This window comes from Tamandua tetradactyla, chromosome 11 (genome assembly GCF_023851605.1).
Source record: "Tamandua tetradactyla isolate mTamTet1 chromosome 11, mTamTet1.pri, whole genome shotgun sequence".
NCBI classification, from domain to species: domain Eukaryota; kingdom Metazoa; phylum Chordata; class Mammalia; order Pilosa; family Myrmecophagidae; genus Tamandua; species Tamandua tetradactyla.
The window spans coordinates 30,305,918-30,318,826 of NC_135337.1; the positions used below are offsets into that span (position 1 = coordinate 30,305,918).

At 34.8% G+C, this 12,909-nt stretch overlaps 1 protein-coding gene across 3 annotated transcripts in view; it reads right to left on the reverse strand.

Annotated features, from left to right (window-relative positions):
- Nucleotides 1-12,909, reverse strand: part of FNBP1L (formin binding protein 1 like) — a 128,914-nt gene that overhangs the window by 14,150 nt on the left and 101,855 nt on the right. For 2 of the 3 annotated variants that reach the window (XM_077120238.1, XM_077120237.1), the window contains exons 8-9: nucleotides 7,169-7,315; nucleotides 5,442-5,645 (exon numbers count right to left, since the gene is read on the reverse strand). In XM_077120238.1, the coding sequence (XP_076976353.1) occupies nucleotides 5,442-5,645; nucleotides 7,169-7,315 (351 nt within the window). Of the gene's footprint in view, nucleotides 1-3,887; nucleotides 4,047-5,441; nucleotides 5,646-7,168; nucleotides 7,316-12,909 lie in introns of all 3 variants that reach the window. The other variant, XM_077120239.1, reaches the window with a different exon arrangement.

Below are 12,909 nucleotides of genomic sequence, written 5' to 3' on the forward strand. Positions count from 1 at the left end.
ACTAGCACATTAAAAACACATCATTATCAAAATAATAAATGAATCACGTTGATTCAAATTTCTCAAATATTTTCTAACAGACACAAAGAAACAGGTTGAATTTTGCTTTGGAATTACAACTTCTACTCTCATTTTTATTCTTAAAATCCATGTGTTCAACAAAAAGCAATACTAAAAAACTTCAATTTTTTAGATAGATAAGATTTATTCTTTCTGAAAATATGAAATGACACAGACTCTGAGGAAACCATCCAGAATGCTTTCATACAGTATACACATCACATATATATAATCCACATTCTGTGACTTGTAGGGATTCCAAAACTGACATTACATCTGCATTTATCTAGTATCCCAACTTAAAACACACACAACACACAAACACACACGTACACACACACCCTCTAACCCAGAATATGCAGTGAGCTTTACAAAGTTCATTTTCACATCAATCACATTTGATTAGAAGCCTCTAAAATGTTTAGTTTTCCCAATCATGATATTTTAGAGAAGGTGTGTGTGTTGTGGGGGTTGTCACCTAGAATTTAACATAAAAAAAAAGAATGAATCTTAATAAATACTTGACAAAAATATCTACCCCTTATCTCTGATGAACTGGCCATATATTAATGATCATGATGGTAAGAAAAGATGACACTTGCTATGCTACCCTATTTTTCCAAATTAAGCTGAACATTCTTTAGACTGTCAGTAGTTTTAGGGAACAAAAAACCACAACTTATTTGCTATAACAAAATTCCCAGTGAGGAGATAAAAAGGTTTGAAATAAAGAAAGATTTCATGGGCTTCAAATGTTATTAAAACAATTACATATAGGACAAGAAATAAAATTAATAATGCATTTGAATTTGGTTATCTTACAGGATAAAATTCATCAACTGAATTTCCAAATGATGCAAATTATTTTTTCAGTTTCTACATTAGTATCTTTTAGAGAGAATACTAAAGATAACTATTAAGCGAAATATCAAATGCTTCTGTTTTTAGCTAATCTAGTTTTACTATCAGTTAGAAAATAAATTTATAGTTCATAATCTTAGATTTTAGGACATTTAAAAACCTGAAGTTCTTTGTAAAGATATTAGAGATGTATTCTTGTCTTTTAAATAAAGTAATACATACTAAATACAGAAATACCTTATTTTCATCACAATTATTACCTATCCCCACCTAGAAAATTTCACATGCCTACTACACTTTAATGAGTACACAATGGAAGTAAAATAAAAATCAGTTAGGCAATTAAAATTATTAATCATTATTTCCTTTAAAGATAGGCCAAAATCCTGAGAACTGTACTCTGGAAAGATAAAACCTTAGAAGAGTAACACTGGAAGTTTATAAGATCATAAATAATTGAGACAGAAAGAAAATGGACTTAATTGTTATTGCTAGATAAATCTATTATTAAAACAAGGTAGTACCCAATGCAGCTCAAATGAAATAGCTATAGAATAAAAATGTTAAGTTTATATACATATTAAGTATTTAAGTTTAGGTATGCCCCAAATATCCATTAACAGTTAGAACCTAATGTCACAAAAGAAAATTACAGACCCTTATCTGTCAGAAATACTAATTTTTTAGAAAAGCCGAAAAGTGTTTAGGAAAAATGATGTCCAATAAATACAGATCAAAACAAGAGTTTCTGAATTGAATGGTACAACTAATCAGCTTTAAGAAACCTCAAGACTTACTTTAAAAGCTTAATGGCCTGAAAAAAACATGTAAAAACACATAAATGGGCTTATTAAAGTTTACCTTCTTTCTTGTTGGTTTTAATGCTATTGAGAAAATTCTTTAGTGGAAGGAAAACATCTATATGGATTAATTTTGAAATAGTATCTAGTAAACTACCACTTATCAATTAAAGCAGAAAGAAATATCTCAACTGTAATAAACTTTTCTCGCTGCTCCATCTTCTCAATTTCGTAACTGGTTTGTTTGACATATTTCCTATCTTGCATACTGCTTTCTTCTTTGGCATGGAAACTAATAATAAAAGTAAAAGAATTCTGGCCTTCTAAACTAGGCTTCCATAAAAACAATCTATTTTTATTTTAAAATAAGGCAATACGTGAAAATAAATAATGACCAAGGAAATAATTTTAAGTTATCCAGTTGTAAAAATCTACTCACAAACTTAATTCACAATAAGAATGAGAATGTAACATATTTAAGCTGTTCTCTCCCAAATTCATTCTAATTACCTAAACTTTTAAAGAGGATTATATTTAGTTCATATTTCTATGACTATATTGCATAGAGTAATGTAACTTGGCCTGGCAGTCTCAATATGCAGAAAAATACACCAAAAATTATAAAAATGTGACCACTAAATAGTAATTTTCATGATTTATGTAACACAATATTTAGTGTAGCGTACACTGACTAGAGAAGCAACATGGGAATTAATTCTACTCTCTTACCTCAAGCAATAGAAATCCCATTTATGATTCTTTAAAGTCTTTCAAACAAGTTTTGAGGGCTTTAAAGACAAATTCATTCACACGGACTTTTCAAAATGTCAACAAATATCTCTATCATCATCCACTTACAGAACTAGGTAAGGTAGACACTGAGAAGTTTGTGTCATTAAAGGACAAAAAGAAATCCAAAAGGAGTTTATGTAGCATAGTGGAACTTTTCTGCTGTATTACTAAGCATCAGTTAAGTCTGTCATATTGTTTTAATGGATATATACATATATAAAGCAATCTTGGCCTAAATTAGTATATGTTACCCTACATGTGGCCAAAAAAAACCAACTAAAGTGCTTTTAAGATAGATGGGGGGAAAGAGAGAGAGAGGGAGGGAGGGAGAGGGAGAGAGGGAGAGAGGGAGAGGGAGAGGGAGAGGGAGAGGGAGAGGGAGAGGGAGAGGGAGAGGGAGAGGGAGAGGGAGAGAGAGAGAGAGAGAGAGAATTCGTGTCACTTAAGGACACTGATAGATTCTGATTTCTTATTTATGGGTTATTACACCTCTGTTTTTATGTTCAATCAAATTTTATAAATGTATTTAAATTATGGGCTGTGAATATTCAAATACACCCTTAAAATGAAACATAAACAAGAGAAATAAGCATCACTGACATATGGAAGAACACTAATTTATTTATTCATAATAGTTGTGAATAAACAGTTTAAAATTAGTTTCTGACTATTCTTAAAACCTTCATTTGCAAAGTAGTCTTATAAATACCAAAGGTTGGCCAATGAAAAAAACTATAAAGGAAAAATTCTGGTAAAAATGCTTTCCTTTTTCTTTTAATTCAATAAAACAATTTCTATTTAAACATTACTCAATATAGCCAAAATTTTAAAAAGCCTTTACAATTTACAAAATACCTTTTGATAATTTAATACACAAACAACCTTGATAATTAACAAACCTCTTTTTATTGACTACAGGAATTTGTTTTATGCTTCTAAAAGTAGGGCAATTAACATTGCACTTGATATTTTTGTTGTCAATGAAATAATACTTTATAAATTGGCATATGAAGTCAGCATTAGTGACAAATTATCACAAGAGTAACTCCAGTGACAAATTACTGAAAGTCTTAAAAATGTAAATACATTACAAGACAATGGTGGACATATGATTTCACATGAATAAAAAAAAAAATAGCTAAAATATGATTGTACCCAGCACCCTCTTTATAATACCATTCTTTTATGGTTGAACATTTCAAATGTTATAAAGAGGAGTTGTTTTTAACTTGAGGGCAGCTATACTTAATTCTGTAGTGTTTTTTAAACTATGTATTTATAGGAGAGAGCCTTATAATGAGGGTGGAGAGTATTAAAAGCCACACTACACACACAATAGGCCATCATGCACTTTAACCCATTATTAAAACTTACCCCTCTTTTGAGACTTCTGAAAGAAGGAATTCTGGGCTTCCCTGTTTTTATTTCATTCATACAATAATGCACGGGCTCAATGGAGAATGTGAGAAACTGGGACCCATTAGGAGTACTGGATGTGAATAAACTAGTAGGGGTTAAGGGTGGGGACTGTGGCTAATATGGAAATAAAGAAAGGAATCAATAAGCCAAATGTGCAGTTTTTTTCCCAGATGAAAATTCTATTTTTGGCAACATACTTTCCACAAAACATATCTCAAATAAAGTTTCCTATATAAATGTTATAAGAAAGTTAACATGAGTTTTGCCAAAACTATCATTTTAAATGTCAAATATACTTTTAAAATGTACCATTTCATCTGATCATTTTTTACAAGCTGACAGATTAGAAATAAACAGTACACAATTATACCGGTAAAGAAAACAGTATGACCTGGATAAAATATTCTCTTCTGATTTCTAGAATATTAGTACCACCATGGAGTCCTAGCTAGATAAATTTAACCTATAAATGTCAAAGATAAAGGCAGCAGTTATAGCTATGTTATCCAAATAAGCAATATCACACTCAGAATGTTAAAACTGTATTACAGCTATTATACTGATAGACCAAAAAAAAGGTACTACATTTGTGGCTTTCCTCTCAAACTGTTTCCATTTCATCCTTAGGCCATCTCCTCTTCTGGTCTTTATTTCTGTATTACTTCTTTTCTAAGATCTTCTAGCTATTCTGATTTGACTATAAAAGGACTCATCTCGCAATTTAACAATGTTATTAAAATTAACGAAAAAAAGACCATTAATTATAATTGTGCTTTAGAGGTACTTATAGGTATATTATAGTTTGAGTTATATACAGCAGCTTAAAAGTATTTATCTATTCTCCTCACTGATATTACACTACTATAATCCTTAAATTGATCAGAAAGATAAAACACTCATCTATTCCATTTACTTGCCAGCTGAGCTAGATCTATCTAAAATAAAGAGCATGTGAAAAGACATGTTCTAACAATTAGTTAACAAGGTTCTAACAAGAAGTTAACAGTGAAATTCTCTTTGTAAATTAAAGATTTTTTTAAACTTCAAATAACCAAAAACTCTGAATCTTACCATTAAAAATTCATATGGATGATAAAAATAATTTTGCTAGAATAATCTATAAGACCTAACTCAACATTTATTACTGCTGTGATCTTCATTCCACCTGAAAATTACAATTTTAGTACAGTTGGATCATAAAGTTTCCTTAGAAATTTTGATTGAAACTATACACAAATGAAATTTTAAAAGCATAAGATTTAATGAGAAATTAACTAATTTAATATTTGTACTCATTACAGAGTGGTGGTCAAATGTTAAATCCAGAAATAACTTTTGTTGTTAAAGTATAAAACTATAGTTCCTAATAGGTATAAAGTTAAGTGAATCATTCAGAATGAAAATACTGATCCTCCATTAACAGTAAATCATTATTCATTCAACAACTACATTGATTTAACTGATACACTAAAACAACAGATCGACATATAGGAATTTTATGACTTTTACCTTTGGCTTCTTTCCAAAGAGCCACAACTTGCCCTTGGCCTTTCCTACTGTGGTTTTGGCATCCATCTTCCCACTTTCCTGTCTGGATGCACTGATAGTCCCATCAGAAATGGTTCTATATATATGCTGACTATAATCTTCAAATGGAAAGTCTCCTGGAGGTTCAAACCCAGACTTGAAGGAGTCTACCACCATTTGAGAATCCTATATACAAGAATATAGGATAAATATACAAGAGCATACCTAAATACAAATGCAAGAATAAATATACAAGAAATGTAGTAAGTTTTAAACACGACTTCATTTGCTTGTAATTACTACATTAGCTTTTAAAAAGCTTTAATCAGTGCAAAGAAAAAAAACCTAAATGCTCTATTTTCCAATAGAAAAATAATCAACTTACAAAGAAGTTACCACTTCATTAATCTGTAATATTCATGAAATATCTTCACTCAGCAGCTTTAACCCACTGAAATTTATCTGATAAGAAAGACCTAACTGACAAGATGAATATAGGTAGAGGATATTCTCAAGCGCAGGTTCTAAGAAATGTTAAAGGAAAAAGTCTTTTTCCTTAAGGGATGTCTACAAATAGGTGACCTTTGCTTAGAAAAAGGGAAAGGGCATCTAACTGTAAAAAGAGAGTAATCAACAGGAATATAAAGGCTTTCATTCATCCAACGGAGAAAAGATAAACATACTGAAGAAATACTGTGGAAAGCTAAAAGAGCACAGGGAAGGAGCTCACAAATAGTGCCCAGTGAAAAACATTAAGTTTGAATATAAAGTTTTACCTAAAACTTAAAAACAGACATAAATATTTTTTATTGTTTTTGGATATACATACCTCTGTCTGAATATTTTATTGACATCTTAAACTTGTGATTTTCAAACAGAATGCTTTATCTTCACAAACTCCTCCCTACTCATCACCATCTCTCTTCCTTGTTCCTATATCTGTTAATAGCACATTTTGCCTGTCATTTAATAAAAAGTCATCCCTAAGTCATGCTTTACTTTTGCTGCTATTGCTATCTCCAGCAATCATTTGCTAAGGGGTAAAAAGAGAGAAGAGGAGTAACCTAAATATACTGTGCATAATCTTGGATCCAGCATACCTAAATATAAATGCACCTTAGAACTGCCAATTAAAGAGCCAAAAATTCTCTTTTCTTTCTTCAAGCTAATCTGAGTTAGGATTCTATTAATAGTTAGAAAAACTTAGCTAGATCTTTATTAGGATATGATGGCTGTGCTGTTCCCTTTTCTCATAATGCCTGACTTCCTCCTCTTCACAGCTCATCATTCTGTATACTACCTAGGTTTCAAGATCCAGCCTGAGTTAACTCTCCTGTTTAAGGCAAGTCTGACATCTCAAGATCTGCCTGACCATTTCCTTCTCTGAACTTTCACTGAATACAGTGAATAGTGTAGTATACAATTTATAACATACAATGCCCAGCTTAGTTATTCTCCTGGAGTACAACTAAGCAATAGTGGGAGGGGGGGAGATTAGATTTAAAAAAAAAAATAATCAAAATTTTAGCATAACAGTCTTCAGAGCCTGAAGGGCCACCCACTCCAAGACTTTCTTTTACTAAAAATAATTTTTATATACATTAGAACTATCCATCAGATTACTTCACCCTTTTCCCAACTGATTTCACCAACTTAAAATGCAATCTAAAGTAAATATATTTAGTCAAAGACAATTATATTGCACTTACTCTTCTTTCATCCACTGATTTTGCTGCAAGAATCATTCCTTCCAAGCATTTTGAAATGATAGGGATAACTTTGCGTTCTGAGTCTGCAAATCCTCTGTAACACTCACTGAGTTTGATAGTCCTTCGTTCATCCATTTCTTGTAATTGCTAACAATTAGTAACAACAATTCAAGGAAATATAAATAGTCTTTTCATTCTGAAGATTAATAACCAAAAAATTTAAAAATTTTCTACCCTGATAGTTATATAGTTGTTAATACATTCTAACAAGTGCTTCAGACTTAGAATATTTAAAACCTAAGGACTGTTAATTAGCAAACAAGAAAGGGAAAAAATAGTGGGTTTTAGTACATCTAAAGATTTAGTACATCTTGAAGCCACTGGTTTTTAAGCCTTCTAAAGGGACCTCTTTCAGGCTACCAGTTCCCTGCCCACCATGTCCTCCATGTATTATTATTCTATCAGAGGAGTACTTGTTATATTTTCAGGAAAAGTTTCATTTGAGACAAAACTCTGTGGCTAACTAGACAAGTCAGAGACTTCTAATCTTTTAACTCAATTCAGAATACTTTGATAAAATATGACTGGATCAGACTTCTGGGAAGATGACAGACTAGAGTAGCTATAGATTAGCCCTCCTCCACAGAAAAGTTACAGAAGGGACAGGAGGGTGACTGAGGCAACAATTCAGGACTGCAGCTGACCTGGGAGAGCCTTCTGCACAACAGGCAGCAGCCCTGACTACAGAGGCCAAGAAACTTAGAAGGAGAAAGCAGGAGCATGGGGCGGAGGCCCGGAGCCCGCGTGAGTACATGGACACAAACACGGGACTAGGAAGTAAGCCAGGCCGTGTTCCTTGGGCACACTACCCTCACCACCGAAGCCCTGTGACCAACAACTCACCCCTCACCCCATGCACCTGAACCCCGTCACCTGCTCCCATTTCCCACGTTCCAGTGCCCCCATCAGCCCCAGTGCACGTACCTGCCCCACACTCCCACCCCAAGTGCAGCCCAGCCCATCTCTCCTGCACCCCTCCTGAGCACTACCCCCCCCTCCCTGTTCCCTGCAAGCTGTTGTCAGCGCATAAACGTTGCTGGCACTAACCTCCATACCTAGGCTACCTCCGACCCTGCCCATAATGTTGCACAGCCTCAGCCCACCCTCCCTGAGGTCAGCATACTTGTTTAAGACACTCCTAGGCCCACGCATGCGCACATGCCCCAAATCACGTCCTTCAGCCCTAGGACCCACACTTTACAGCAGTCCTAGAAACATGCATGCGCACAGCCCTCAGCCTCACTTCCCAGCTCTGAGAAAGTGCAGACCTGCACAACCGGGTCACATCGGCCCCCAACCCATGTAGGCTTAACACTGACCTGCTGCCACAGCTCTATGCATGCACATAAAGGGCCTCGTGTTTTAGACCAGCAAACACCAGGGTTACGGCCCCCAAACTGGCACACCCGTACAGCTACATCCTCCCTGGCCGCTGGGTGCCCACATTCACAAGCATCAGTATAACACCACCAACCTGTGCCCATAACTGCCCTGAAACAAGTCACCGTACTGAGTGGTCTACCCTGTACCCTGCTCCATGCTGTACAATCATCACACAAACAAAAGGTCTTAGACTACTGAAGGGAATCAACTCCGAAAGTAAATCAGTCAAGATATTTACATGCGACAAAGACAGCAGAAGATTACTAAGCATATCACAACGCAAACAGATATAGCCCTGCCTAATGACCAAATTAAAACACCAGAGCAGACACAGAAGTCAGAACAACTAATCAAAGATTTTCATACAACTCTACTTAATAAAATAAGTGGGACAGCAAATGACATAAAGGAGATCAAGACAGTAGAAGAGCACAAAGAGAAATCTGAAAGATAGCGGAAATCAGAGATGAAAGACTGTTGATCAAATAAAAAACATACTAGAGCACATAACAAGATTTTAAGAGACAGAAAAAAGAATAAGTGATATAAAGGACAGGGTAACTGACTCTGAAGACTTAAAACAACAAATGGAAAAAAAGATACTGTGCTGGTTTGAAAGGAAGTATGCCCCTTAAGAAAAGCCATGTTTTAATATAAATCCCATTTCATAAAGGTAGAATAATCCCTATCCAATACTGTATATTTGAAACTGTAATGAGATCATCTCCCTGGTTGATGTGATTTAGTCAAGAATGGTTGTTAAACTGGATTAGGGGATGACATGTCTCCACCCATCTGAGTGGGTCTTGATTGGTTTACTGGAGGCCTATAAAAGAGGAAACATTTTAGAGAAAGAGATTCAGAGAGAGCAGAGAATGCTGTAGCACTGCAAAGCAGAAAGTCCACCAGCCAGCGACCTCTGGAGATGAAGAAGGAAAACGCCTCCCGGGGAGCTTCATGAAACCGGAAGCCAGGAGAGAAAGCTAGCACATGACAGCATATTTGCCATGTGCCCTTCCAGCTGAGAGAGAAGCCCTGACTGTGTTCGCCCTGTGCCTTCTCACTTGAGAGAGAAACCCTGAACTACATCGGACTTCTTGAACCAAGGTATCTTTTCCTGGATGCCTTTGATCGGACATTTCTATAGACTTGTTTTAATTGGGACATTTTCTTGGCCTTAGAACTGTAAACTAGCAACTCATTAAATTCCCCTTTTTAAAAGCCATTCCATTTCTGGTATATTGCATTCCGGCAGCTAGTAAACTAGAACAGATACAAAAATTCAATGAGAACTCAGGGAAATGATAGCAAATACAAGAATCACTGGTGTCCCAGAAGGAGAAGAGAGGAGAGGCTAGGAAGAATAGTTGAGGATATAATGGGGGAAAACTTCCCAACCCTCAATAAAGGACATAAATATACAAGTCAAAGAAGCCCAAAGAACTCTGAACAGAATAAATTCAAATAGGCCGTCCCCTAGGCACATGCTAAATAGAGAAGTTAAATAACTTGATAAAAGTATTAGACCTAATAGACATATGTAGATCATTGCATCCCAAACCACAAGGTTATATGTCTTCTCTAGTGCTCGTGGAACGTTCTCCAGGATAGATCATATGCTAGGGCACAAAACAGGTCTTTTATGAATTTAAAAACACTGAAATTGTTCAAAGCGCTTTCTCTGATCAGAAAGTGATGAAGGTGGATCTCAATAACCATCAAGGAATGAGAACATTCTGAAATATATGGAGGTTAAATAACACACTCTTAAACAACTAGTGTGTCAAAGAAGAAATTGCTAGAGAAATCAGTTGCTATCTGGAGAGGAATGAAAATGAGAATACAACTTAACAGAACTTATGGGATGTGGCAAAGGCTGTGTAGAGAGAGAAATTTATTGCTTAAAATACCTATATTAAAAAACAAGAAAGAGCAAAAATCAAGGACTTAACAGCAAACCTGGAGGAACTTGAGAAAGAACAGCAAACTAACCCCAAAGCAAAAAAGGGAAGAGAAATAACAAAGATTAAAGCAAGGATAAATGAATGGGAGAACAAAAGAACAACAGAAAGAATCAATAAAACCAAAAGCTGGTTTTTGAGAAAATCAATAAAATTCATGGGATACTAGCAAGACTGACAAAGAAAAAAAGAGAGGATGGAAATAAAATCAAAATGAGAAGGGATGCGTTACCACAGACACTGAAGAAATAAATCATAAGAGGATACTATGAACAACTATGTGCCAACAAACTAGATAACTTAGATGAAATGAACAAATTCCTGGGGACACACAAACAAGCTATACCAACTCAGGAAGAAACAGAAGATCTCAACGAACCAATCAGAAGTAAAGAGATTCAATCAGTGATCCAAAATCTTCCTACAAACAAAAACCCAGGGCCAGATGGTTTCACAGGGGAATTTTATCAAACATTCCATTAAGAACTAACACCAATCCTGCTCAAACTTTTCCAAAAACTTGAGGAAAAAGGAACTCTACCTAATTCATTTTATGAAGTTAATATCATTTTAATGCCAAAACCAGGTAAATATGCTATAAGAAAGGAAAACTATAGGCAAATCTCCCTAATGAACAAAGATGCAAAAATTCTCAATAAAATATTAGCAAATTGAATCCAACAGCACATTAAAAGAATTATACACCATGACCAAGTGGGGTTTATACCAGAAATGCAAGGATGGTACAACACAAGAAAATCAATTAATGTAATACAACACATTAACAAATGAAAGGAAAAAAATCATATGATCATCTTGACTAATGCTGAAAAAGCATTCTACAAGATTCAGCATCCTTTTCTGATAAAAATACTCTAAAAGATAGTAATCAATGGTAACTACCTCAACGTGATAAAGGGAATATACGAAAAACCAATACCCAGCATCGTACTCAATGGAGAGAGACTGAAAGCCTTCTCCCTAAGATCAGGTACAAGACAAGGATGCCCACTGTCACCACCATATTCAACATTGTGCTAGAAGTTCCAGCTAGAACAATCAGGCAGGACAAAGTAAAAGGTATCCAAACCAGAAAGGAAGAAGTAAAACTCTCATTATTTGCAGATGACGTGATACTATACTTAAAAGATCCTGATATCTACAGAAAAGTCACTTGAGCTAATAAATTCAGCAAGGTGGTGGGATCTAAAATTAATGTGCAAAAATCAGTAACATTTCTATACAAAAGCAATGACCTAGCTGAGGAAAGAGTTAAGGAAAAAATTCCATTCCAAATAACAACTAAAAGAATCAAATACTTAAGAATGAACTTAACTAGGGACATAAAGGATTTGTACACAGAAAACTACATAACATTGCTAAAAGAAATCAGAGGAGATCTAAATAGGTAGAAAGACAGTCCCTGCTCATGGATAGGAAGGCTACATAAAGTTAAGATGTCAATTCTCCCCAAACTGATCTACAGATTCAACACAGTACCAATCAAAATTCCAACAACCTACTTTGAAGATTTGGAAAAGCCCACTACCAAATTCATCTGTAAGGGAAAGAGACCCCGAAGAGCTAAAAGCATCTTAAAAAAGAAAAATGAAGTGGGAAGATTAACATTCCCTGACTTTAAAACCTATTATAAAGCCAGAGTGGTCAAAACAGCATGGTACTGGCATAAAGACAGAAGCATTGACTAATGGAATCGAATCAAGAGTGCAGAAATAGACCACCAAATCTATGGTCAACTGATTTTTGACAAGGGCCCCAAATCCTCTGAACTAGGACAAAATAGTCTTTTCAATAATTGGGCATGGAAGAACTGGATATTAATAGCCAAGAGAATGAAAGAAGACCCCTATCTTATAACCTACACAAAAAATAACTCAGAGTGGATCAAACACTTAAACATAAGAACCGGCACCATAAAACATCTCCAAGACCTAGTAATAGGAGGTAGCTTCCTAAACTTTATACCCAAAGCACAAGCAACAAAAGGAAAAATAGATAAATGGAAACTCCTCAAAATCAAATGTTTCTGTACCTCAAAAGACTTTGTCAAAATGGTAAAGAGGCAGCCAACTCAATGGGAGAAAATATTTGGAAATCACATATCAGACAAAGGTTTGATTTCCTGTTAATACAAAGAAGTCATACAACTAAACAACAAAAGAACAAGCAATCCAATTATAAAATGGGCTAAAGTTATGAACAGGTATTTTTCTGAAGAGCAAATACAGATGGCTCAAAAGCACATGAAGAGATGCTCATTTTCACTGGCTACAAGGGAAATGCAGATCAACACTACAATGACATACCACCTCACAT